Genomic DNA, 24878 nt, shown 5'->3' on the forward strand with positions numbered 1-24878 from the left:
AGGATCCATCCATGTCGTACAAGCAAGCAAGCTCGCGACACACACACACACACACACACACACATACACATATACACACACAGATCTTTCAGAATTTATGCAACTCCAGCAGCCAATGCTTGTGTGTGCGCGAGGGCCTTGTACCGCCAACTTGGATGGGTTTTCAATCGTGCTGCTCTAGTGCTTTTTTCCGGTTGAGATGCCTCTCGGGTGGAATTGCAAATGGAGCGTGACCCGGGGGGCTCTGCGGCACATCGCAAGGGCTTCGTCCCTCCCCCTGAGTGCTACCTCCAGACCGCCTCGAAAGCTTACAAACTCGTTGAGCGGCGTGGGACAGGGAATGTCATTTCTGACTAAACGGGACGATCTCATGATTTCACGTGTGATACGCTGGATCCCCGCTTCACGCCAGCCAACTATTGCCTGTTTACTCATCTAACCTGAGGAAAAATAGAGGAGCCAAGCTCTGCTTCGCCGTGCCATGCAAATAGGTTAGCTCAGGCCCAAACACATGATGTATGTATGAGTCGCTGGGCTCCAGACAAATAGCACGCCAGCTTGCTGATCAGCCACACAACCTGTGACGGCGCGCCTTTTGGAGACTGGGGGGTCGCTGTTTGAGGAGATGAACCCTGTTCGGGACGAAGGAAGACCGGACTCGTCGGGCAGCTTTGTGAGTGAGCTATATTGACCCCTTTTAAAATGTTTGCATGAATACGTGTTTTTGATAATTTTTTTTTCTCTCCCCACCCCAAGCGGTGCAGACAAGCTAAATTTATCTTTTATTGCAAGGTGGGATTCCCTCTGAGTGAGGGGGTCGTTGTGGTGAACTAGTTTGCGGGATGGTGCCTGCGGCAGGCAAAGGCGCTTCGCCCGCCAGCGCCCCAGAAGCATGCCATAATCCGCAGACCGCCGCTTCGGGCGGAGTACATTTGCAAATAACAGCGGTGATAATGCCACTTGGGCGGCCAGCGCCGGGAAATTTTGATCGAGAACAGCCTAGAGGGCACGTGACGGGCTATGACGGGCGATGACGGCACCCTGCATGGATATGGCTTTCTCCACACGGCCGGCAACGAGCAGGCCTCGCAGCGTTTTCTTCAGCGCAGCCAGCCAAGCAGCACCGTTGGCCTGCTTCCCTGCCCAGCCCGGGCGCATGGGTCACGGAGCTCGAGCCTTTCGGGCGACTCTTGGGGTGAGAATGCCCCTCCATGTATGCATAAAATCGGGCTTATGGCCGTTGATTCCAATTGCATCCAGGACGGAGCGCGCGCTTTGACGGCGTTGCTCAAATGCCTGTAGGCACTGTTGCTGCGAGTTGTTCCTCGTCTGCTGCCGAGAGCTTTGTGTGGAATCATGTCACTGAGATAAGGGTGGAAGGGCTACAGCGATGCCATTGAGTTCCCATTTCGTGATGGCTGATGGCCCAGCTGGTGCGGGATAAAATTGAACTTGACTACGGAGCACTCTGCATAGAGCCAAGGTGCTTTAGCTGCGACGCGTAGCTTACTATTGTTCCATTGCTCTGGCTTGTGAACCCTCATCAGCCTAATAATAATAACTGGGGAAAAGATTGGGTCACTATGGATCCCAGTGGCTGGGGATCAACTAAGACATCCTTGTTCTTAAAAAGTTTTGACTTGTCCATCTGCTAACTAATTCTCCTCATTGCCGATTAGTTACTAATTTCCCCGTGAGATATGTTTGTGCACGGACAAGGGCAGCTTCGGGCGTTTGTGATGTAACCCTGAACACGCCACACCCTAATTGTCCGATATGAGACAAGCTTTGGCAAAACGGCAGCGCAATCAGGCACGAAGAATCAATGAGATAATAAAAATCATTCCTGATGCGGATGAGCTCATGTTCCCTGTATACGTGAGCATCTCTTTACTACAGAGTATTCTCTTTGTCTACAAGCTACAGGTACCTAGGATAATATCACAATACAGATACTTGGAAGAGGAGAAGTCCGGTGTTCCCACAAAAAAAAAAAAAAAAGGAAAAATATCATGCGTGATTGGTGATGTTTGACGGTTTGTATTTTCACCCAGACAAAAAAAAAAAAAAGAGAAATACAAAAAGAAAAGTTGAGGAAAGTAACTCAATAGTTAAAGTAATCCCCGGTGTAGCCCGCCAGAAGGAGTCAAGAATTCCATACTATCAAAGTTGAGAGATCGTGTGGGGAGAATGTCTAGGTGTAACGGTTTTTGCTGTTATATTTCTCTCCTCTTCTGTCCACCTCTGCTTTGTTTTCTTTTTCCTCACTTCCCCCTCCCTTTTCCTCATCATCTTCAGGTAAATCGTCGAGGCTTCTTTTAATTGCAGCGGCCTCTATGGGATTTACGTCCTCAAGCTTGGGTTGTTCGACAGGCTTTTCAACACGGATCATTTCTTCGCCTTCACTTTCACCTTCACCCTGGCCACCTATTAGAGGTGGACTCTGCTATAGGTACAGCTTGCGACCTCCCTTGAAAGATGGATGGATATACTCCGTACTTTTCCTTTGAATATCGGCAATACAGCATCACTTGAATCAAATCACCGGCCCAGGTTCCGCTGCGCGCTCAGCCCACAAAGGCCCCTGGATCAGTTATTACCAACCATGCGGCGATGTGGGGATTCCTTGGGATCTGACAATCATATATGTTGAACCGTGGATGTTCATGTTTGACCGGATCCCTTTGATACACTCCGGTGGGCACCTCATTGCTAACCCACTCAACCAGAAAATTTGAGTGGAACTCCCTGGGATCCTTAGGATCCCACGAGCCTAACTTTGATCTCCCCGAAAGAATACTTCTCCTTCAGGATGGGCAGCAGCTATAGCACAAAGAGGGAGCTTTTCAACAAGCAATGCACGAGAAAGCTCAACTGTAAAATGAGCTTGTTGATAACAAAAGATACCCTAACCTCTGGGGAGATTTAATAGGTGATCTAAAATGATCGATGTTCCTGGTATTCTCTACTTGCAATGGCTCGGAAACTGATCGTTATCACGTTTCTAATCCACCCTTCCTACTACACAAAGTCAGCCCGGATCAGAGCATGTATACTGTGGGACTGAGGATAAGCGACTCATTCATGTCATTTTGGAATATGCTGTACGATCCTTGATCCCCCAAATACCGAAGAAGTTTGGATTTCGAAGAGCACCTTAGCCCTTTGCACTGTAGATACAGGGCAAGTACAAATATATGTTCGTCAACAGGGGAAAAAATTAACTGTTGTCATTGTAAGAGGGCTACCCGGGTATTCAACTCAGTCCCAATGCAAATCATACAGGAACGGGTGCACTTAGCACTTTGAAAATTCCACAATAGCTACTGAACCATTGTCTGCATGAAAACAAATCTAGAAGCGTCCTCGTCTCATGTTGCTGTGCAGGTCGTTTAAATGCTTGCAAAAGAGGGGGTGGCGAGTTGGTATTGAAAAGCTCGGTCGTCGATGGTGGGGAAGATCATAAGATGACCAAGGATGATAAGCAAAGAACGAGGATAAAGTGAGACTGAATGAGTACTGAGTGCCGCAACGCAACTGAAGCTCTTGACATGGTAGGGTTTCCAGGGCTGCCAGCCACGGAGTCGACTTCTCTGTGGTCTTCAATTGACGATATGTACGACAAAGCGGAGACTGGAACGTATCGGCCATAAGAGTCTCACTGCCCCTTCACTGGACATTACTGGAGAAAAGTTCGGAGAGAAACGGAGTTTTGATCATGGATTAGTTTTGTTTATTTTTCCGCTTACTCTTAAATCCTTGCGCCGCAGCCCAAGGAATGTATTTTCTAGGCAGAAAACTTTTGCCATTCCATGCCTCTTCGGAGTATTGCGCGTTTATTTGACCCCTCTTTGATTATGAACGGAGCCAGACACGGCGCGGGGAGAGTCAAACCGGGGCAAGGTTATGATCCACTCTCAAAATGCCAAAGGGCAAGTTTTGGCCGTCTCGACGAAGGTCTTCCATCACGGAGGCACGATGTTGTCATTGAGGTTAGCAGACGCAGAAAATTTGCCTCCACTGGGCCCGAGAGGAGTACGTTACGCTGCAGCTTTTTGCTTGTGTTGAGCCCAATGTGACTACACCGGGAGTTCCACGGCATCCTCAACATACGCCTTGGCGATCCTCTCTTCTGAAAACACCCTGGATGGAATTTTCTCCGAAATTGTGATCTTCGAGCCTAGGACTGAGCTGTGACATGGTCGAGACTCTGCCCTATGGATAATTAAAGGCCAAGGGTTAGGATCGCTCGTACACGCAAAGTATAGCAAGTGGAAGGACGATCCTTGTGGTGATTTAAAATTTTGGTCATGATAGAGCAAGGTAGTTGTTCATCTAGATGCAACAAGTTGGGACAAACCGCCTTTAAATGTGGGCGATATTGCATATATATCAACTGTCAAATGAGAATAACTACCCACCTTGCGAGCTAAGAAAAGTTGGATCTGTACGTCCTTGAGTAGATGATCAGGAGAATTCAGGCACATTGGGTGCTTGGGCCCAGCTCTCCGCGGCAAGGATCTACCGTTAGGATCTTGAATAGGATGGTGGCCGGACCGACGCTGTTCTTTAGTCTTGGATCCAGCAAGGGTCCAACGGAACCTTGCAACCTCATCTCTCGAATTGCCGTCCACCTTGTGTGGCGTTGAATTCCGATCAGTCCCGTTCCCCCTAGCAAGTCGCCTGGGATCCGCAGCCATTTAGTTAATCCAACAATGCGGTAGGTTATTTTGGTCAATTTCTTAACGAAGACCCTGGGACTTCAGGTGGAGTTAAAACGGGGGCTGGTCTTCGGGCTTTGACACATTTGTAAATTCTCCCGCCCGAGCATAAACGAATTTACCGGAGCGGCTTGCTGAATGAAGTGTGTGTTCTGGCACAACTCTCTGTCGGCAATTCCATCTCTTCCATCAAAAGTGACTGCGTGTACAGAGTACTTGGGCCACGATTGAAACACCACAGCCACAAACCAGTCTTCGAGGATGTGTCATCCTGGTACAAACATACCGGACCTTGCTCGCCGAGCATTCACTTGTCTAAGACTTTGCTAGGCGGAGGACAAAATATGCACACCAATGACATGGTAGACGTTGACATGCGTCACTCAGGTTTGCACCTCTCTTTCGCTCTGCGGTATCCAACACTAGCAGCGAAGACAACTCGTCAGCCTTTGTTTGCAGTTTGTCTCATATAAAATTCATTGAAGAGCTAAAATTGGAACTCTCCTGCGTAAGTGCCGGAGTATGCTGAATCTTTTCTGCACGTTGCCTTGTATTGAGCAAAGAGTTTGGGTGTACTCCGTACAGGGTATGGGGCAAGAGTACTCCCTATTCCTGTTACTCAAGGACATAGTTAATTGCAAGAGGTAGATGTGAATAGCAACATGCTGAGGTTAAATATTATTGTGAAAAGATGAATCATAACCTGCACACTTGGTTTTGTGAATTCAATTCCCATCCTGGCACCGCCATGTCCGCTGACAACAAAATGCTCTTTGTTTAGGTTGCAGATCAACCAAACCCCTAAAGAAGAGGGAAAAAAAAGTAAACTTCCATTTTCCTCTTGTCTTTTCTTTGAGATTGGAGCTCCTCTGATAGGATCCTCCTCATCAAATTAACTGCCTCACAAGCAGGAGAGTTCCCTGTGACCTCCCGGCGAGCTTGCTTGGCCCTATTAACTTGCGCACGGGCCATCATTGGACCATGGGATGGAAATCCCCAGCGCAGCATCGAGCTAACCGCACACCTCAAAAGTGATAACGAAAAGCAGCCGCTAGAACTTTACCTCCTAAAACCTCAAGGATTCAAAATTCGCACTGCACTCATCATCAACTGGCAAGCCTTGGAATAGGTGCGGGTACTGAGGACTGAATCGAGCCAACAACCCCGTATAATTATGGTGCGGCTGAAACACAGATACCTCCTCGTCAACATCCTCTATCCCCCGACGTCCTCCAGTGCTGTGCCCGGTGCCAAATCCCGAGCTCTGGGGAAGGATGCGCCAGACACCCAATTCCATTTACAGGTCTGCCGGCCTACACCTGACTGCCTGACAGCGCAACTGTTGGCCAGAATGATAAGGGAGACGGTAAGTGATATGTTTGGAGACTGGGGCATGGGAAGACTTGGAGGAGCGGGTGCAGGGAGTGTTAGCGGTGGGTTACCTGTTTTTCTATTTTCTTCCATACTCTAGTCGTGGTATTAGATGCGTCTTTCAATCTCTTTCAATCTTATTTTGTCACGCGTGGCCAATTTTTTATTAATTTTATGAACATCTTAGTTAAATATCTCTCGCCGGCCACATCCACAGCGATAATCCGGTGCCCGCGTGCTAGCTACCGGCTCGTTTGGGCGGCGCTTACATATATGTCACGGTTACCAGAACCAAAAGAGAAAAGGCCCGGAATTGGCAAATCTGCGTTTCCAAGAGATAGCTCTTTTAAGTCCCAAAAACAGCAGCTGGATTGTGTCTTCCGGGTCGTGCGGGTATCTGGGACGATGAAAAAGGCGGAGCAAGAAGCAATTCGGAGAGCGAGGTTGGAGGTTGTGAGGTTATCGAAGAAATGGGAGGAAGAAGGGAAGGATGTTCTCCAAGAGATGTTTCCAAGCGGCGCCCTCAAAGAACATCGGATGGGAATAGGTGTCGAAAGTGATGAGGATGAGGATGAAGATAGCGATGGATAAGTCACCAGGCTATTGTGAATCTCTACAAGAGGTAAGTCCCTAATTCCGTCTGTGGAATTTTGCCTTTGTCCTTATCACATGGTTTTATTTTCTTATGATGTTGACTCCACTGTCTGCCGGTACATGTGCTTTGAGATCCATGTCAAAGTCATCATCTTCTCCGCCAGGTATTTGCTTGGTTGCCTCGTTCCGTGCTTTTGCTTCTTCCCAATTTCTCCTTTCAAACTCGTCCCAGTCCTCTTTGTTATCCAGCCATCTTTCTTGTACATCTTTGATATCCATTGTTCCCATACCTTCCCTGACAGCCACCTGCCACACTGTATCATTAGCTCCTTCGGCCGTACCGAACGCATATCCACCCGCCCTATCGATTGCCTGCAGGAGACTCATCATGCTCTGCTTATCTTCCACCGCGAGTGTCTCAAAAGCAACGAGCCCGAAGTCCTGTACCACCTCGACGATCGCTTTGTTCAAAGCATCAAACTTGGAGCTGGCTAAAAACGGAGCTTCCTCTTTCAAATGAGGAATCAGATATGAAAGATCTTGGACTTCGGTATAGAAGTCTAGGTTAAACGGGAGAGGGGGGTAATTCGAGAGGTTGTCGATCTTGGTGAGGACGTTTAGATGTGGCAGATCCATTTGCAGCATTGCCCGAAGGCATAGCAACAATGCCGAAATGTACATTGATGGGAGGGTTAGATTATACGAGTCGACGAGGTGAATTACCACTAGCTGTATGCAGAGGTTAGTTCAGGCAGCATTGGAGTGATTGGACATCGGGAGAAAGGGTCATTGCAGACTCTATACCCAAGCTTCTGAATCTGAAAAAAAACATTTCGAAGCGAAGAGTGATGCGTAAAGATTTCGACCTGGCCGGGACAATCGAATAAAACATAGTCATCTGCAAAATAATCATTTTTCAGCGATTTCGGAAACTTGTTGAGGAAATTTGAGCTAGACGTACCTCCTAGCTTCTCCAACCCATCTTTCAACCACTCAAAATTCCCCTCTATCTCTTCCATCGCATATAATATGCCCCCGTTTGGACCGAGCGTGTCTTCTGCCATGATCTCTTCAAGTGTGACTAGGTCGCGGACGTCCAGCGCCGGAGTATAAGAAGTGTGATCGTTGGCCGGGTCAAGGTTCACGACAGAACATTTTCTCCCGATTGCGGACATGAATTGCTGCATACCATTGCAATAAGTAGATTTACCGGAGCCTGGAGGCCCGATAACCAGTTGTGCAAATGGCATTTTTTTGGCTAAACAGCAGCTTCGAAGCGCGGTTGGCGGAGGGGCATGTTTTGAACCTGCGCGCTGACAATGATGTAAGAAAAGCGAACGGGGGCACGAGGGCGGTGGAAGGTGGCAGAAAACAGCTGCGTGGAAAATGGGACAAACCAGCCGCTCGATGAGCAGGCAACTCAGGTGAACAGGACCACCCTTCAAGCTAAAATCGATTTGCACAATTGCTTCATTATTTTTTAAATCTATCGTAGTATCGCGGTTCATATGGCTTCAAGTACGTTATGCCCTCTGGTACTTTCGCAATTAATCATCCCAAAATATTTTCGCGGCGCATGCTAAACGCTCGCAATAGACCAATTCGCTGTCCCAGAATCCCCGACGGACGCGATTTCCGCCGTCAAGTTTTCCCCAGCCCCAGAGTCGACACGATTTGCTGTATCGTCGTGGGACAACAATGTATATCTGTATGATCTCCGGGATCCTAAAACAGGGCAGCTTGGTGAAGGGACGCTTATTGCGAAGTTTGAACATCGAGCACCGGTTTTGGACGTTTGCTTTGGGGAGGATGAAGATGAGCTATATACAGGTGGTCTAGATTGGGATGTTAAGAGGCAAGTCCGCGGCCTTTTGATTCGGGAGCTATTTGTCTTCCTTGACTAATCCAAAGCTTACAGGATCAACGTGTCTTCGTCTTCGCAAACGGTCCTCAGCTCACATGAGGCAGGAGTGAAATCCGTTGTCTACAGCAAAGAACATAAGATCTTAATCTCTGCATCATGGGACTCAACTTTACACATCCACCGAACTGGCACCGACGTCGCTATCACTCCCGCCACCATTCCACTTCCTTCAAAGCCGTTCTCTCTCTCCATCACGCCCACAAGATTGGTGGTCGCAATGGCGTCTCGCACTCTCCATATCTATGATCTTCATGCTCTAGCGACATTCACTGAAGAATCGGGAGCCGCCCCTTCACCAAACAAACTCGACATCGAGCCCTGGCAACGCCGCGAGAGCAGTCTTAAATTCATGACACGAGCTGTAGCATGCATGCCTAATGATGCCGGATATGCATCCTCCAGTATTGAAGGACGCGTGGCGGTGGAATGGTTCGATCCATCGCCAGAATCACAAGATCGGAAGTACGCGTTTAAATGCCATCGGCAGAATGTGGATGGTGTGGACGTGGTGTATCCCGTGAATGCATTAGCGTTTCATCCAATTTTCGGCACTTTCGCGTCTGGAGGTGGTGATGGAGTGGTTGCGTTGTGGGATGGAGTTGCGAAGAGAAGAATCCGGCAATATCAGAAATACCCGAGCAGTGTAGCCGCGCTGGCGTTCAGTTCAAATGGAAAGTACTTGGCAATTGGGGTTAGCCCGGGATTTGAAGATGGCATGGACGATATTCCGGAGGGCACAGTTAAAGTATTCATCAGGGAGCTCGGTGAGACCGAGGCCAAAGGAAAGGGGGCGAAATAAGAGTTGAACTGTTGAGCTTCAAGAGCCCCAGTGTCTATTAAGATTATGATTTCTAACTAATGATACTTGGAAGATAATACTTCTACGATGAAATTGTGGAATATGCGATGTGAAACCCCAGCTTGACTACTATGTCCTGCGATGAAAAACATATTCAAAAGTATAGTTTGCTTTCACATCTTACATAGGCTTGATTCACTGCCGAAAACGCTGCTCTTTGTGTGGAGGACCTCTTATCGATAAGTTCCAACTCAGCTGAACTGCTGACTAAGCCATTTGTCTGTGGGGTGCTCCGTAGTTAGTTAGCCAGGAGATATCCTCCCCCCCGCCGCCTTGGCTCAACGATGTCACCGTTGTGAGATCCAAGTTGTCAACAACGATTCACTGGCTGCTTGACAGACTCAACAGGGCCGGCTTCACTTTACAAACCATTAAACGCGCTGCAGCCTCACAAGAGTTCATCAATGACACAGTCATTTGCGTCTACTTTCGCCGGCCCAACGTCAAAAGAGAGGAAGTATGACCGCCAGCTCCGACTCTGGGCAGCTAGCGGTCAACAGGCTCTCGAAGATTCTCGGGTTCTCCTTGTTAACTCAGACGGCCCCGTGGATAGCGACAATGCACCTCTCACAGGAGTCGTCGGTGTCGAAACGCTCAAGAACCTAGTTCTGCCGGGAATCGGTGGGTACACGATCGTTGACCCGGCGACAGTGACGGAAGCTGATTTAGGCGTGAATTTCTTCTTGAGCGAGGATAGCCTGGGAAAGTCAAGAGCGGTGGAGACATGCAACTACTTGCGGGAGCTGAATCCGGACGTTGAGGGGATATGGTCGTCACAGGTAAGCGATATGTTAATTTTCCCTACGTCGATGATAAGGGGCTAAGCGGTTCTATAGCCTATCTTAGAAATTTTAGGACAACAACCTCGCTTTCTAGCATCCTATAGTCTTGTCATTGTTACAGGTCCGATGAGACAATCTACTCTACAGATCATCTCCCAACGAACACACGAGCTTTCCATTCCCTTAATATACACCCACTCGGTTGGTTTCTATTGCTCATTTTCCCTACAACTGCCGTCCGTATTTCCGGTCGTTGAAACACATCCAGACCCAGACTCCATGCAGGATCTTCGACTCACAAATCCATGGCCAGAGTTACTCGCTGTTGCGAAAAAGGTGGAAAATCTAGACGCCCTTGACGACCACCAACACGGACACGTGCCGTATCTATTACTTCTACTACACTACCTCGAAAAATGGAAAAAGAGCCACGGTGGAATATACCCGCAAACCTATAACGAGAAAACCGAGTTTAGAGAAATGGTTCGCGGCGGAGCGAGGACGGGCAACTCCGAAGGAGGGGAAGAGAACTTTGATGAAGCGGCGGCTGCAGTCTTGAAAAGCATTAGCCCTTGGACTTTACGCAGCAGTTTACGAGATATATTTGAAATGGATCAGTGTTGCAACCTCACTGCAGCCTCTGATAATTTCTGGGTCATTGCTCATGCTGTTAAGGCTTTTTATAAACGACATGGTGTATTGCCTCTCCCCGGGTCGCTACCAGACATGAAGGCTCAGTCTGCAGACTACATATCGCTACAAAACATATACAAGTCAAAGGCGCGACAGGATCTAGCTGAGGTAGTCGCGGGCGTCCGTGCGGCTGAGGCCCAGCTGGGTGCTGATCGAATAGTCTCGTCGATTTCGGAAAAGGAAATTGAAGTATTTTGCAAGAACGCGGCACATATCAAGGTTATTAAGGGGCGTAATCTTCCCCTCCTAAACGTGGATGAACCCGAGCAAGAAACAGTGAAGGTTATCCGGAATAATGTCGGAAATATAGAGTCTCCAATATCGATATTTATCTCCCTTCGAGCTCTCGATATTCTTGTTACAGAGTATCAGGAGGGTAAGTTTCAGTCAGCGCCATACCTGTTCCTTGACGACCCTGGAAACTGGCAGCGAGCTGTTTCTAAGGTTATCAATGCCCTTCAAGCCAACGACTCTGGGAGCGTGGATGATGAGGCGCAAACCAACATCCGCAACGCGGTCCAAGAGACTCAGCGTGCTGGGGTAGGAGAGTTACACAACATCTCTTCGCTTGCGGGGGGGTTCGTGGCACAGGAAGCTTTGAAGGTGTTGACAAAACAATACGTGCCACTTGATAATACTTTTGTTTTCGACGGAGTTAGGAGTCGAGGGAAAATGTTTAGACTGTGAAGGACTAAGGACAACGAACATACTGGGTATCAATTTTAAGCTCCTCGGCCCAAATAATATACATGAAGGTACAGAGTACCCCGTAGATACATTGGATGATGGCCTTTGTTGTTATCCGCTCGGCTAAGTATTTCTGTGCCCGCATCATGCTGTCATTCCCCGGCTTTGGACGCTGTGCATACCATGTCCCCCAAATAGCCACGGTACGGGAGACATTATTGGTAGATACTACGACAATCGATGAAGCGCCAGGGGCTTCAATCGACTCAGCGGCCCCCACATCAATTCAGCTCTTATTCTCCTCTGGAACTTGGTCAGTCTTCCTTGTACATCTATTGCCTGGAAGGCTCTTTTATCTGTTACTCTGCATGTGCACCGCGTACACCAGCCACATCATCAGTGAGCGTGTTAGCCACGGCCTAAACTAACTAGCCACGAAAGTCATCAGCAGCCACCAAAGTTAACTAGTTAAGCCTCGATCGACGCCGATCGACAAGTTGACTTCAACCTCAACCTCAACCACAGGTTCACGACAGCCACAATTCACGCAATCAGGGAATGACCGGTCTGGTGGCAACACGTTGGATTTGGATTCTTTTTACCCCGTATATTGATTTTCTTGTGCTTTCGGTGTGATATATTTTTTTTTTTTTTTCGGCTATATATCCGTGACAAGGCGCTTGACTCACTGCCTGTGGGGCCATAAAATCCTAGAGTCTGTTCCGTACATCGAGAGTGGTCCCTCGGGCAATAGTGCAGCAAGGTAGTTCTGCAGTGAGCTTGTTTCAGAAGATTATGAGGAACAAGCTTAACTCTTTTCATCCTGTCTTTTTCATTTACCTCCTGATGCTGGGTCTAGATTGCGGTATTAATATCCTTTGCATTGTGTGGGCGCCTGCTTGTAGGGCTGAATTGGATAATGGTTTTCGTACTGAAGCGCCCTCCTTCGTGTCTTCGTTTCTTGTTAGCGCTGCCCAAAAGGCATATGCTCCTGTTGTGTGAAACAGCATAACAACTTTTCATTGACGCCAAAGTGACAAACCTACGTTGTCCACGCGGCAGACTTCTCCTTAACAGCCCGCATTTGAATCCTGGTTCACCCTGGTTGGCTTTGTCTATATTATTATGGACAAGTCTTCCATAGTGGGAATTGAGTCTTGTGTCCTTTAACTTCGTTCATTCACATCTTCATCCACCTCTTTTCCCACCCTTCATTAACACGCTACCAGTTGACGGCCTCAAAATGAGGCTGAAGAATATTTTCAACCCCAATTATACGGATCAGAACTGGCGAAAGCCTCTGGCACCGGCCTCGAATCCACTAGCTTTAGAGGAGATATCACTTCAAAGTACACCAGGCGAACATGCTCCCAATCCGACCTCAAAGGGTTCCCAGCATCATGAAGAACCCGTTCTCAGGAAGCGCCACGCAGCTACGGCGATGGAATTGTTCTTCGACCTTTTTTTCGTAGCAAATCTTGGAAGCTTCACGTCAACCCATGATATTAACACGGTCCAAAGTATTCATCCTTGATCCAAGCGTTGAGTAATCCTGATGCTTACGGGCTTCCATAGATTTAAAGTCATATATCGGTTACATAACCATTCTATGGTTCTACTGGTTCCAAACTGTGCTCTTCGATCTCAGATTTCACTCGGATTCGATCTTGTCGCGGATATTTACGGGCATGCACCTAGGAATCATGACCGGTTTCGCAGTTCTCGCGCCTAATTTCGATACCACCGATCCTCTTAACCACCCACGTCGCTTCCGCAATATGGGCCTTCTCCTCATGGTATCCCGGCTGGTCCTTGTACTCCAGTATGCCATCGTGGCTTGGTACATTCGAGGCTATAAGAAGACTCTTAGCGCAAAGATTATGACGACAGGAACACTCTTTGCTTCGGCTATGGTATTTTTGGCTTTGGCTGTTACTACGCAGATGCGACGTGGCAGATACGCATATCTAGGATGGTATATCGTACCAGCAATAGAAGCATTAGCCATGGTTTCAATATCCAGTATCTGGAAAGTGTTAAGTTTCAAAGGGACTCCGATCGTTGAGCGATTCGGAGGTATGACTCTTATTGTCCTAGGAGAAGGTACTGTTGGAATGACTAAAGCGGTAGGTCATCTTCCAGCATCGTTGACGCTTAATCTACCTGACTGACCTTATGCCAGGTGACAAGTATCGCTAAGGGGACATCATATCCTACGGCGTCATCCATTATATTGATCACTTGCTATATTATCATCCTCGTAAGCTAACACCGTCAAGAGAAGTTACCTCTTCTTCTGCACCCCTTTATGTGTGTGGTTAACTGATTTGACCTAGTACTTTATGTACATGATCTATTTCGACCAAACCGACGAAAATCGTTTCGGATATATTCGCCAACAGATTTGGGCTATTTTCCACTTCCCACTGCATATGTCCATTCTCATCACTTCTGAGGGTAGTCGTGCTTTCGTACTTTATAGTGTTGCCAAGGGTATCTACGAGACAGCGTTTAAACACTCCAATGCCTCGAAGGTGTCTGAAACGACATCTCAGGTAGTTGACACACTTAAACTCATAGTTCACAACCTCAGAGCGCGGCTCAGAAATACTCAAGACGTTCCCGACCTCAATTACATCTACAATAATATCACGGCGATTGAAAACCTTGAAGCAGATTCTCAAAAGCTGGGAGATCTTATCGCAGAATTTACTGGTCGGCTCTTCATCTGGATCATGCGCTCCTTTGGTATTGACGCGACTCCCCAGAAATCTACCAGCCAAAAAGACAGTGAGCAATTGGCCAAATTGACCGATAAGCTCTTTCTGGTGTTCCGGTTCTTTTTCATCGCTGCAGGACTTGTTCTCATCTTTATGGCTGTGCTTCACTGGTTTTCCAAGTCCCATAAGAGCAGAGGCGAGGTTTTGTCAATCATTACCACCACCACCATTGGCATTGGTTTGTCCTTGACCTCTATAATGGCTCTATATGATGAGCAAGACGGAGAAAGTGCCTTTTACTATTATCTCAACAGCGGATGGATCGTCCCAACTGTTACTCTTGCCTATGCCCTTGGTAGGTTACTTTCATGCACTTCTTTCCTTCCAAATAAATTTCCTGAATATGCTCTTTTCCTTACTAACTGTGCATTTAGTGGTTGCAATCGACAACAGCATTATAGTGATTTCTCACAAACGAAGAATCAGATATGTCTCTCAGGCGTATCGACAGGTCCCTTGACAAACATGTACTTCACATTTTCTTCTGCAACTACTTGCTTCTGATTATTTATGGCATTATCGGCCATCAACTGTTAATTAATTTTAGCATTTAGGCTAACAGAAATAGAAAGATGAAATTGAATTTCATGAGGGCCATGGAGGTTACAGCTTGTCCTATATTTCTAACACAGCAATCCACTGCAAAGCACTCCTTCGGTTGTTCTCAGTGACTTAATGTTTCACAACCTGGAGAGTGTTCATGACTGTCGACATGAATGTGTACCTTTCTATCTTCGAACTCAACTATCACATCCCAAGCAATTTAAAGAGCATACAACTGTACCTGGACATCCGATATACCTGAAGTACATTTTCAGATATTCCAGTGCTCTGCGCATGCAGTTCTCTTCAATAGGACCCCTCTGTTTCGCCTGTGGGTTATTGATCAATGGGATGTCCACAAAGCTCGGGCTGTCATGAGGCAGAATAAGGTGCTGCAGGGATGCAGCTAGAGTTTATGTCATGATTCTCCGAACATGCCATCCTTGTGATTTCCAACTCTAATATTATAATGGGCTTTTAGATGTAATATTAACTGGCCGGAAGTTAACTGATAACTGCGCAAGTATTCACTTTCATTGTGTCTATGTACAGGGTACATGCAACTCAAGCTCTAACCTAATAAGATTGCATTTCCTGATTTCCCTTGCAGAGCACTCTTTTTGTATCTCTTAAATTGGACCCTTTGCCCTCAACCTGAATATGTTTATATATCCAATGTATCCTTTAACTATACGCTGATATATTTCATGACTATGCGAAACTTCGGCCGCATCATCACTCATCTTGGGGAGCATGGTGTACAAAACAGACACTCTGCGCTTCGTGCTATGAATACCACCATTCCTTTCCTAAGGACGGTGGACCTAGAAGGAGGTGCTCAACCTGGAAAAATACCATGGAGTTCATCATGGATTATATCCTGGGATAACTGCTTGATCAAAGATGAGCGGACCTTAGTCATTCTCAACGGCTCGACACCTGCCGCAAACTTCGCGAGCATTTCGTAACCTGTTAAAGACGCCCAAAAGCAAGCCTACTGAGTGCGTGAATGGGGTTCTAGTGCGCGTTTGAATTCAAAGGCGGCCCTTTTGAGACTGGGAGAAAGCTCAATGATTTTTCAGTGGAAGCACTTCCGCAAAGAAGGCAAGAATATGAAAGAAACGACATCCTCGCTGGCCTGGTGGATAATCACGACACTCTGTTCATGCTGACTTCACGCCTCGTAATATTCTCGCCAGCAACAACGGACATGCCAACACAGTTTTGGATCGGGAAAATTCCAGGTGGTTTCCCGCACAGTCATTGAAACCATCTCAGACTCTTGATAGACCCTACCGTATTCACTGTGTCGAGCTTTATCGGCTACGTCAAGCGCACTGCACTCTAAGACTTCGTATCCGAGATTCTAACAATAAATGAAGACCAAACCGAGAATTTAGCGAAACCGGCATTGATAGGTACGGTATATAATTACCTCTGGGCACTGTTTGCATTTTCCTCGTCCCTTCGTCCGTTAGACACGCTCCCACGATTTTCCTCCAACATGATATCCAGGGAAATGCAGCGTAGCTTTATCATACATACTCAATGCCAACCTCCCCCTGTGCCTTCTTGATGTTATGGTGGTTAATGATACACATAAACACTGAATTTCCGAATCCTGTTTTCATCACCATCCGGCGGTAATCTCTCATTTTCCAAACTGACGGACATGCATTGCCCCGGTATAACCATGTATGGAGCCCGTGCAAACCCCATCTTCGACCCACTCCATACAAGACGCGGGGTAATGACGTGAACTCCCCGAACGTTTATGCCGCACTGGGGCTTTAAATAAGCTGTGGTTTGGCACGAGAAGAGAGCTCAGCGCCTATTAACTAGTACCTCTGGCTCTCTCGTGTTTATTGAAGATTAAATCGGGGAAGCCATGGCGTCTACACAGAACGAGCCGAAATCATATGACTACATAGTATGCGGGTGAGTTTCAACGTCCTGCTTCGGGCATATAAGCTGCGGATCTCTCCTGACTGCGCAATTTAGAGGAGGGACAGCCGGCTGTGTGGTTGCCGGGCGTCTAGCCGAAGATCCAAATATCACGGTTCTTCTCGTCGAAGCAGGCCAGCACAATGAGAACCTGGAGAATGTCCACATGACTGGCGGGTGAGTAGGGACGAATAATACAAGCTTACATGAGACGAAACTGACAATGTGAAAGGTGGCTGAACAATCTGGACACGGAGGCCGATTGGAATATCATAACTCCGCCAATGCCCGGTGTGAACAACAGACAAGTGAAACTCAGTAGGGGAAAATTCCTGGGTGGCTGCAGTGGTGTCAACGGTACACTGTGTGTTCGCGGGTGTAAACAGGATTATGACGACTGGCAACTCGAAGGCTGGAGTGGGGAGGAATTCTTTCAGTATATGTCGAAGGTTTGGCCACTGTTGTCTAGATGTGAGATTCTGAAGCACGCTGAAAACCCAATATAGGCGGAAACATTTCACCCAAAACCTTGGTTCCAAGCAAATGAAGGCAGTCATGGATCCTGTGGGCCTCTGCATATAGAGCCTCATGATCTCGCCCCGATTTCACAACGCATTATGGACTCGTTTGTTTCTAAGGGCCTGCCCTATGACGCTGATATGTTCACTACTGGTGAAACACCACATGGATGTGGGCATGCGCCGAGGACGGTGTATCGAGGCCTGAGATCGACATCTGCGGACTTTGTGACGAAGGATTGTCAAAGAAAAAACTTAACTATCAAGACCGATACTATAGTCGATAGAATTCTCTTCGAACAAGACGACAAGGGTGCTCTCTGCGCGAAAGGCGTGGTAACGATTGCTGCTGATGGGACCCAGCAGATTTTCCACGCGGATAGAGAAGTAATTGTCAGTGGGGGTGCTTACTGCAGTCCTGCAATTCTTATGAGATCAGGAATAGGGCCAAAGGAGGAGTTGGAGAAGCATGGTATTCGCTGCGAAGTTGATTTACCTGGCGTAGGGAAGAATCTTATGGATCATCTTGTAAGTGTTCCCAAGTTCAAGGCGTTTCATTTCCATAACTGAGTGGATACATAGATCGTCTTCATGTTTTACGAAACAGAAAAAGAAGGCTTAACAAACGACCATCTTATCTACCATGGGGACGCAAAGGAAAAGAGCTACGCCCTGTGGAAGAATCATAAGACGGGTTTCTTGTCGACTTTTCCCTTTGGAGCCTTTGCTTTCGCTCGACTCGAGGATCGTCTCGCAGATGAGCCGCTCTGGACGCAGGCAAAACACGAGCCAGGCCGAGATCCTATGGGCCTGATGCCAAGTCAACCGAACATCGAATTCTTCACGACGGAATGTTATGGTGGTCCAAAGCAGTATTCGAAATACCCTATCGACAATAAACATGCATTTTCGATTATCGCAGAACTATTTGGCCCTAGATCCCGTGGCACGGTGACACTGAACTCGTGCGATCCAAGAGAAAACCCGGTCGTTCACTGCAATTATCTCGATGACCCATTAGATTTGCTTGTTTTGGCCGAGGCATGTCGATTTGCGAACGAGATTGTCATGACTGGCACCGGGACAAAGGATATTGTGAAAGGGTCGTGGCCGCCTGAACTGACACACCATACGTATAAGACGAGGGAAGAGTGGGTGCCATATGTCAAAGAGCATGCGACAACGTGTGAGTTTCTTCTGTTATATCTTCCAAAGAATCTTTTGGTGTGTCCTTGGAACTGACACAAAATCATCAGGCTATCATGCAGCAGGAACGTGTGCCATGGGCAAATCTGGAAATCCTATGGCAGTCCTGGATGAGAAACTTCGTGTCCGGGGCGTTTCTGGATTGCGTGTCGCAGATTGCAGTGTTATGCCACTCCTTCATGGGGGCCATACACAGATGCCAGCGTACGGGATCGGAGAGAAATGTGCAGACCTGGTTAAGGAAGGCAAGTAAGAGTAATCGCTTTGCACGTAGAACTCCATGGGGCTTTTGGAACCACCGAAGTGTGGTTGTTGTATTATCATTGAGCATTGAATACGGGTGATACAATATTGTAGCATATGGTACCTCAGACTCAAATGTGTCACCTATCAAGCAAGTCAAAAATGGTCATATTCTTCACCATGCAGCTTGTTTCAGTAGAGCAGCCCAGCTCTACTCTCGCGTCTTGCGGATCTAAATGTCCTCGCATCATCGTAATGATTCTAGCGGCGGTTTCGCACGAGGTGACTTGGCCTGTATCGAGTTCACCTACGCACTGTTGCTCTGCACAGCATCCTTCACGCCTCGCCAGACCCGCAGGCTCTGACATGTGTCTTGGATGATCCTGGCTGGCAGGTTGGGCTTGCAGCGCTAGGTGACGTCCATTCCCCTCTTTCACCAAGTGTAATTCGCCTGGCCTTGGGCAAATATCCGCCGATTTCGAGCGGCAGGCCTCCGTTGATTGCCTGGCTATTGTATCCGAAGGGCTCTGAGATAGAGATGGGGATGCGGCCACCGAAATTTCAGAACCCGGTGTAATTCGATGTGCCCTTAAATAATGTTCCACCTCGAAATCCGTAACACCTCTAATCCTCAGCAGAGACCGCAGCAATGCATTTTCCGCCGCGACCTTTCTCCCGGCGGCTTGAACTTCTAAGGTCGCCTCAACACCGAGTTTTTCAAATGCTCTCAGCCGTTGCTCGAGGTCTTGAATGTATTCTTTCCGTCTTGCGCGGGATCGCCGCTGGTTATCACGGACACGAGCTGCTTTGGCCGTGCGGTTCGACTGAAAAGCGTCCAAATCGAGTCAGCTGAACTCTAATATGGGCTAAATTGGGAGCTTACCTCGGTCATTGATGGTTGGAGAGGTGTTCCAGGAGAGTAGGAGCCTCAGCAAAGGATCATTGAATGGGTGCTCGGTATAAAAGATGTGTCTGTTTTCAAAAAAAACCTCCAGCAGCAGTGAAGTCAACGATTTGAGTTTGTAGCTAAATAGGTTGTCCAATGGAACCGATGAGGTGACATCCAGCTTACTAAGCAGATGGGCCAACAGCGACATCGCGTTTCGTTGCCAGATACTTCCGTACAGAGTAACACTACCAGACCCAAGCCATCATTCTGTTCAAAACGGGCACATATCTTAGTGGAATAAACAATGCTCTTCAATCTTCCCCTGCTTCCTTGGCAGGGTTACCCCGGTTTATCAAGGACATTGTCCTGAGATATCAGAGTGACAACTTACTCGGCAACGCTTTATACGCCTCTCCGTATTGGCCGCTTGGGTACTCCGTACTTCCCTCCACTTGCGTTGGAGGCCACGAAGCCCTGATTCTTCGCTGCAAGATATGCACGGAGGAGTAACAGCACATTCATAAATTGTAGACTCGTTTTCCTGGCTAGGGCCATCTAGATATTAGTTACATATCCAACCTAAATTGAATTCTCAAGGAAATTCTATCCTCCATTAAATTACTTTAATCAATGCCAACCCCCGAAGAGTAAAAGCGCCGTTGCTCAGTGGGGATGACTTTATTTCAAAAGTATATACAGAGAACCAAATCGAAAAACTGTCATTTAGATACATACAGTAATACCATTATCGAGATCAAAGATAAAATTAACAATGCACATGGGACCGTGGTTGGTTGGGCCGAGTTTCTATTAATACTGGGTGGCGACCGGGTGGACGGACCATCCGTTAGCTCCTCGCCTTCTCCGCCAGCGCCACCTCCGCGGGTTCCAGCCGACGGGGTGCTTGATGATATACTGTGTCCTGTCAATGTGGCATCGTCATCGGTGCTTCTTGTTGAACTTGGTTGTATTAAACGGACCGTCGTCCCGTTGCAAATAACCGCGGATGTATTGATGGTAAGCGCAACGGGCTGAATAGAGTGGCTAGCAACCAGAGTCATGGGCAATGCATGGTCATTCATGGTGATAGTAGTCTGGGGAATGGCGAGGACCATCGTGTTTTTGTCGTCGTGGATGGTTATCGGAACTCCAGAGAGTATAAATGTTGTTTTGCCGTCAGGCCCAATGTACCGTTCAACTCTATCTGTACCGCCTTTCCCGTCATTTTTCCTTCCACCATTGGGCGGGGGTGTTATTTCGGGACGCGCGCTGCTGGGCTCAATTCGTGAACTGTCGCGAAGTACACTGGATGGACGCATTCCTTCAACTATACTCTCAATCCAGCTCATAAAGTCACCCGGCTCCTGAGGTGCCCCGGTCGTTTGTGGTGGTGTAGGTCCTCCAGGGCTGCCTATGCCAGAAAACATCGGCGGGTTTACCGAGCTAGGAATTTCGAATACAGTGGTTTTCTTTGTGACTGAGATAAGTGTAGTGGGTAGAGTGAAGACTGGTTGTGTGTCGCAGGTGCCATTTCCCTGAGATCCACAATCGTGGGTGATGCATGGCGGAAGAGGTGTGACATATGTGGGCCCAGATTTAAAAAGCTCGAAACCGGTGACTATGTAGGTGCGGGTGACGGTTGTGTAGACTGTCTTCGGGGCAGATCCGAAGAGAAAGACGCTTCCGGAGCATGTGGATTCGCTGGCAGGCGGAATTATGGATAACGAAGGTGTTGGGGATTCGGTCGACGATACTAGCGTAGAGTTGGCAGTGCCAGGAGAGTTTCTCCTACGAGGCAGAGCTCCTATCGTTAAAAGGGCAATCAGTATCCATATTCTCGTGGAGAACCGGTCGTCTCGAGGCTTACCGTCAGCACTCCATGGCAAAGCAATCGCAAAAGAAGCGGAAGCAATCAAGGTAACGAGGGTCAGAATGGCCATGTCGATATGTGTTCGAACGAGATCCCCGGATTGTCGGAAAGAATGTAGAAGCTCAAGCTATCATCGCAGGCCACGAAGGAGCGAGTAATTGGAAAACCGACAAAGCCAATGTCCCCGGATCCATACGATGAGCGAGCGACGCGGACGAGGGCGTATCATCCAGGGTTAAAAAAGGGGGACCCTTTTCAACCTTCCGTGAGCATACTCGCTGGGCGGATGAAAAGAGGCTGCGAGTGTGCAGAAGACGATGATCTCTGGCCCTTGTCATCCATTTTTCAAGGGATAGGCGGCAGCTTGGGAGTGAGACCCTCGAAGGAGATGCGAAAATGGACGATCCTGGTACGCTGAAGTTTAAAAGGCCCTGCTGGACCGGCGAAGACCCTCTCCATCTTGGGGGGCAGCAGGGATCAGCAAGGAAGAAACTTTCATCTTGTAGAGGGCTGCTGGCTTCACGCTTCAACAAAGAACTTCGCGTGCAAAGAGCAAAACGCAATCCAGCTGTTTTTATGGATGGCTATGTAGTTTTCGGGTCTGCGGATACGATGATCTCGCAAATGTCAAGGCTGGGGGCGCAAAACCGCTCGGGCCAGCCACACGGGCCGACCTGACGAAACTGCAAAACATCGCAAGAATGCCCCGTGAAACAGAGGCGCCAATGATCTTTGAATACTGCCATACATAAGCACTTCAATAGCCAGTAATACGGAGTACTACATGTCAAGTAACTTAACTACTTGTCTACGGAGTGCAAGGCCTGTGGCTTCAATAGATAACCACAATCAACCTTTGGATAGATCACTTTTATTGGCCGAATAACTCCTGAACCACACCATACGTCCGTAAATACCTATGTAGCCACCAATTGCATCTGCCTTTTTTTCTTTTCTTTTTTATTGCATACTCCAGATGATGGGGATAAGCCCGAGAGGACCATTGACATTGGTTCTGGACGGAGCGGGTTTCCACCGTAACCGCAATCAGGTTGAGGGCTTCCCTCCGTTCCTATACTCCCAGAGCCTACTCATGGATTTAATCGTACGCTTGTGTGCCTTTTGCGCGAATATAGTTCTGCAGGAAGTCAGTACAAGCTCTGTGCAGGGTACACCCGCTACCTGGAGGCTCACTCAGTATTGTCCATGTCAACTTCCAGCGGTGAATCCATAAACGGATTTCCCTCCGCAACCTTATCACCATCCATTGTGAACATAGTGTCGAGATAATGCTGGCAAAACATATGTCCACTACCCTGCCGTTCAAACACCCTACCCACAAACCGGTTTTCTTTCTGGCCTGGTGCCTTTTTGGCATAATTCAAAACACCGAATCTAGCGACAAAGTCCCCGTGATTCGCATAATGTTCGATATGTCTAATAGCCCGATACGTCTCGGGGTTGGTCTTGTCCGTTGATCCTGAACGGATGGGATTGTTAAAGTGGTTTGCAGCATTCCCAAACGTGTAGACTTCGAGCTTAGACATATTGTCCTCTGATACATCTGCCAGAAGCCAATCGATGACCATACCACCCTCAATGCCACCTTGACTATGAACAATAAGTATCACTTTGTCGTTTGGATTCGTAGTCCTTGTAAGCTCATCCTTGACCATTGCATAAGCCTGGCGGACGTCGCGAGTATTATATTGGAAATCCCGCTCGATTAGACACTGGATCAAATCAAAAATAATTCCGCTCCTGCATATCCAATCAAATTAGTATCAAAACCCCGTCTCTTTTTCTTTCCGGGGGGATAGATTTGAGGTGAAACATACGTCGGATTATGGACTCCAACAATTTCGCGTCGAAAGGTGTTGGCCAATAGCTGAAGATTGTTCTGGAGCCAACGGTGCCTGCTCTGCCATCAGTTCTCCCGTGATTGAAAAGCGAGGGTTCTAACAAATGCCCATACCCAACTGATACGCCATTTATGAATATCCATTTTTCACCTCTGCCCGCGATGGGAATACCGTTCTTTGGCCTCGCTCTATATATGGCGCCCTCCTTACCGTTGAATGGCAAGCAAACGAAATAATTCACAACAAGGAAGCCAATAAAAAAGGTTAAAAATATATTGAAAGGTAGGAAGATGGATAGGGGAATCAAGAGAAGAAAGCCAAGCTGGCAAACAATGAGAATCGCATGGAAGATCAAATCACCGATGTTCCCGAGTGTCAAGGACAGCTCGTCTAGTTCGCCTGAACGAGCTGGATGAAGGGGTAGGATTATCCCCGGAATCGTTTTCCATATTTTAAAGAATAACTTAAGATCATTCCAGAGAAGCCCTACAGGCGAGACAAATGACGGTAGGGAATCTGACGACCTGGTTAGATTCGCCGGATCAGATAGTAGAGGCCACCTGGGCAGGCCGGACACAACAGGAAAATCCTGAGCAAACATTTTGAATGGGCAGCTTTGATGCGCAGACAAAAGGGTTCATGTGCTTACTGCATCAAAGGTGGCCGGCCATCTTTGGGCTTTTAATATCAGCCTCCACGGAATGGGTTTACACCTCCGTGGTCCATGTGAAGAAAGAAGTCAATGGCAATTTCGAACATGCAATTTGGTTCACGGAGTTCCTCGGAGATCCAAAGAGCTGGATTAAAGATAAAGAGGTCATAGATTTCCCAGATTGCTAAGTCTGAAATGGGCTGCGACTGTCAGACAGTGAAGAACAGAATTCATTGGGATCCTGGTTATTTTGGATGTTCACACTAGGTTTACATCAACCAACATCTGCAGTATTTCAAGTTCAAGAATGTTCATGTGCTTGGGGCTAAGTCGAGGTCAACTCAATCCCACCTGGTTCAAAACTTCATCTGTGCTGAATGCTGTACGCATGGGCGTGTAACGGCTGGAGGTGTTAAATGGTGAACAGAATTCCTTGGGATCTTGGCTGTTTTTGGATGCTGACCTTTGAGGTAACTCTACGTCAACCATCCAACAGTGTGTTTCAAGTTCTCTCGTCTTTCATGTGATTGGGGCTCGTTCAAATCAACCTAAACCAACCTCCTTCAAAGCTTCATTTGTGCTGAATGCTGTTCCGATGGGCTCCAAAAGCACAATCTATGATCCAATCTGACGCATTCCTCAATTGGTCTTGACCATGCTAGCATCGTACCAAGCAAGGCTGCTATGAGGAACTCGGGTTTATCTTGATTCATCATTTAAGTTAAACCCGTTAACCAAAA

General features: G+C 47.7%; 12 protein-coding genes across 12 annotated transcripts; 7 read left to right on the top strand and 5 right to left on the bottom strand.

The window, feature by feature from the left end:
* Window positions 1-199: 199 nt before the first annotated feature.
* CIMG_12968 (uncharacterized protein) lies at window positions 200-1580 on the top strand (the record flags this gene model as incomplete). The annotated part of the gene is made up of 3 exons (XM_001240066.2): window positions 200-380; window positions 570-673; window positions 793-1580. The coding sequence occupies 3 exons, from the start codon at window positions 200-202 to the stop codon at window positions 832-834; spliced, it is 327 nt and encodes a 108-aa protein (XP_001240067.1). The 3' UTR covers window positions 835-1580.
* A 1511-nt stretch (window positions 1581-3091) lies between these two features.
* Window positions 3092-5616, bottom strand: CIMG_12969 (uncharacterized protein). Its single transcript, XM_001240064.2, has 3 exons — window positions 5433-5616; window positions 4422-5333; window positions 3092-4215 (listed from the first exon to the last, which is right to left on the bottom strand). The coding sequence occupies exons 2-3, from the start codon at window positions 4698-4700 to the stop codon at window positions 4105-4107; spliced, it is 390 nt and encodes a 129-aa protein (XP_001240065.2). The 5' UTR covers window positions 4701-5333; window positions 5433-5616; the 3' UTR covers window positions 3092-4104.
* A 143-nt stretch (window positions 5617-5759) lies between these two features.
* On the top strand, window positions 5760-7411 carry CIMG_12406 (ribonuclease P/MRP protein subunit POP5). Its single transcript, XM_012358764.1, has 3 exons — window positions 5760-6154; window positions 6280-6714; window positions 7013-7411. The coding sequence occupies exons 1-2, from the start codon at window positions 5896-5898 to the stop codon at window positions 6681-6683; spliced, it is 663 nt and encodes a 220-aa protein (XP_012214187.1). The 5' UTR covers window positions 5760-5895; the 3' UTR covers window positions 6684-6714; window positions 7013-7411.
* On the bottom strand, window positions 6768-7936 carry CIMG_09685 (ATP binding protein; the record flags this gene model as incomplete). The annotated part of the gene is made up of 3 exons (XM_001240063.1): window positions 6768-7415; window positions 7484-7584; window positions 7648-7936. 3 exons carry the CDS (start codon window positions 7934-7936, stop codon window positions 6768-6770), a joined length of 1038 nt encoding a protein of 345 aa, XP_001240064.1.
* Window positions 7937-8119: 183 nt separating this feature from the next.
* Window positions 8120-9632, top strand: CIMG_09684 (nuclear pore complex subunit). The gene is made up of 3 exons (XM_001240062.2): window positions 8120-8204; window positions 8283-8541; window positions 8605-9632. Exons 1-3 carry the CDS (start codon window positions 8195-8197, stop codon window positions 9407-9409), a joined length of 1074 nt encoding a protein of 357 aa, XP_001240063.2. The 5' UTR covers window positions 8120-8194; the 3' UTR covers window positions 9410-9632.
* A 151-nt stretch (window positions 9633-9783) lies between these two features.
* Window positions 9784-11889, top strand: CIMG_09683 (amyloid beta protein binding protein 1). Its single transcript, XM_001240061.2, has 2 exons — window positions 9784-10248; window positions 10306-11889. The coding sequence occupies exons 1-2, from the start codon at window positions 9874-9876 to the stop codon at window positions 11629-11631; spliced, it is 1701 nt and encodes a 566-aa protein (XP_001240062.2). The 5' UTR covers window positions 9784-9873; the 3' UTR covers window positions 11632-11889.
* A 921-nt stretch (window positions 11890-12810) lies between these two features.
* On the top strand, window positions 12811-15061 carry CIMG_09682 (uncharacterized protein). Its single transcript, XM_001240060.2, has 5 exons — window positions 12811-13151; window positions 13207-13757; window positions 13814-13891; window positions 13968-14706; window positions 14786-15061. Exons 1-5 carry the CDS (start codon window positions 12875-12877, stop codon window positions 14869-14871), a joined length of 1731 nt encoding a protein of 576 aa, XP_001240061.1. The 5' UTR covers window positions 12811-12874; the 3' UTR covers window positions 14872-15061.
* Window positions 15062-16842: 1781 nt separating this feature from the next.
* Window positions 16843-19050, top strand: CIMG_09681 (GMC oxidoreductase; the record flags this gene model as incomplete). The annotated part of the gene is made up of 6 exons (XM_001240059.2): window positions 16843-16892; window positions 16956-17075; window positions 17131-17347; window positions 17405-17944; window positions 17999-18602; window positions 18673-19050. The coding sequence occupies 6 exons, from the start codon at window positions 16843-16845 to the stop codon at window positions 18873-18875; spliced, it is 1734 nt and encodes a 577-aa protein (XP_001240060.1). The 3' UTR covers window positions 18876-19050.
* CIMG_12404 (uncharacterized protein) lies at window positions 18907-19853 on the bottom strand. Its single transcript, XM_012358763.1, has 2 exons — window positions 19749-19853; window positions 18907-19689 (listed from the first exon to the last, which is right to left on the bottom strand). The coding sequence occupies exons 1-2, from the start codon at window positions 19755-19757 to the stop codon at window positions 19006-19008; spliced, it is 693 nt and encodes a 230-aa protein (XP_012214186.1). The 5' UTR covers window positions 19758-19853; the 3' UTR covers window positions 18907-19005.
* Window positions 19854-20343: 490 nt separating this feature from the next.
* CIMG_09680 (uncharacterized protein) lies at window positions 20344-21966 on the bottom strand. The gene is made up of 2 exons (XM_001240058.2): window positions 21622-21966; window positions 20344-21558 (listed from the first exon to the last, which is right to left on the bottom strand). Exons 1-2 carry the CDS (start codon window positions 21692-21694, stop codon window positions 20474-20476), a joined length of 1158 nt encoding a protein of 385 aa, XP_001240059.1. The 5' UTR covers window positions 21695-21966; the 3' UTR covers window positions 20344-20473.
* Window positions 21803-22376, top strand: CIMG_12403 (uncharacterized protein; the record flags this gene model as incomplete). Its single annotated transcript, XM_012358762.1, has 2 exons — window positions 21803-22033; window positions 22131-22376. 2 exons carry the CDS (start codon window positions 21803-21805, stop codon window positions 22374-22376), a joined length of 477 nt encoding a protein of 158 aa, XP_012214185.1.
* A 102-nt stretch (window positions 22377-22478) lies between these two features.
* On the bottom strand, window positions 22479-24528 carry CIMG_09679 (uncharacterized protein). The gene is made up of 5 exons (XM_012358614.1): window positions 24200-24528; window positions 23600-24002; window positions 23463-23540; window positions 22819-23385; window positions 22479-22762 (listed from the first exon to the last, which is right to left on the bottom strand). Exons 1-5 carry the CDS (start codon window positions 24243-24245, stop codon window positions 22672-22674), a joined length of 1185 nt encoding a protein of 394 aa, XP_012214037.1. The 5' UTR covers window positions 24246-24528; the 3' UTR covers window positions 22479-22671.
* Window positions 24529-24878: the final 350 nt, after the last annotated feature.

The sequence above is a fragment of the Coccidioides immitis genome (genome assembly GCF_000149335.2).
Source record: "Coccidioides immitis RS genomic scaffold supercont3.2, whole genome shotgun sequence".
Lineage (NCBI taxonomy): Eukaryota > Fungi > Ascomycota > Eurotiomycetes > Onygenales > Onygenaceae > Coccidioides > Coccidioides immitis.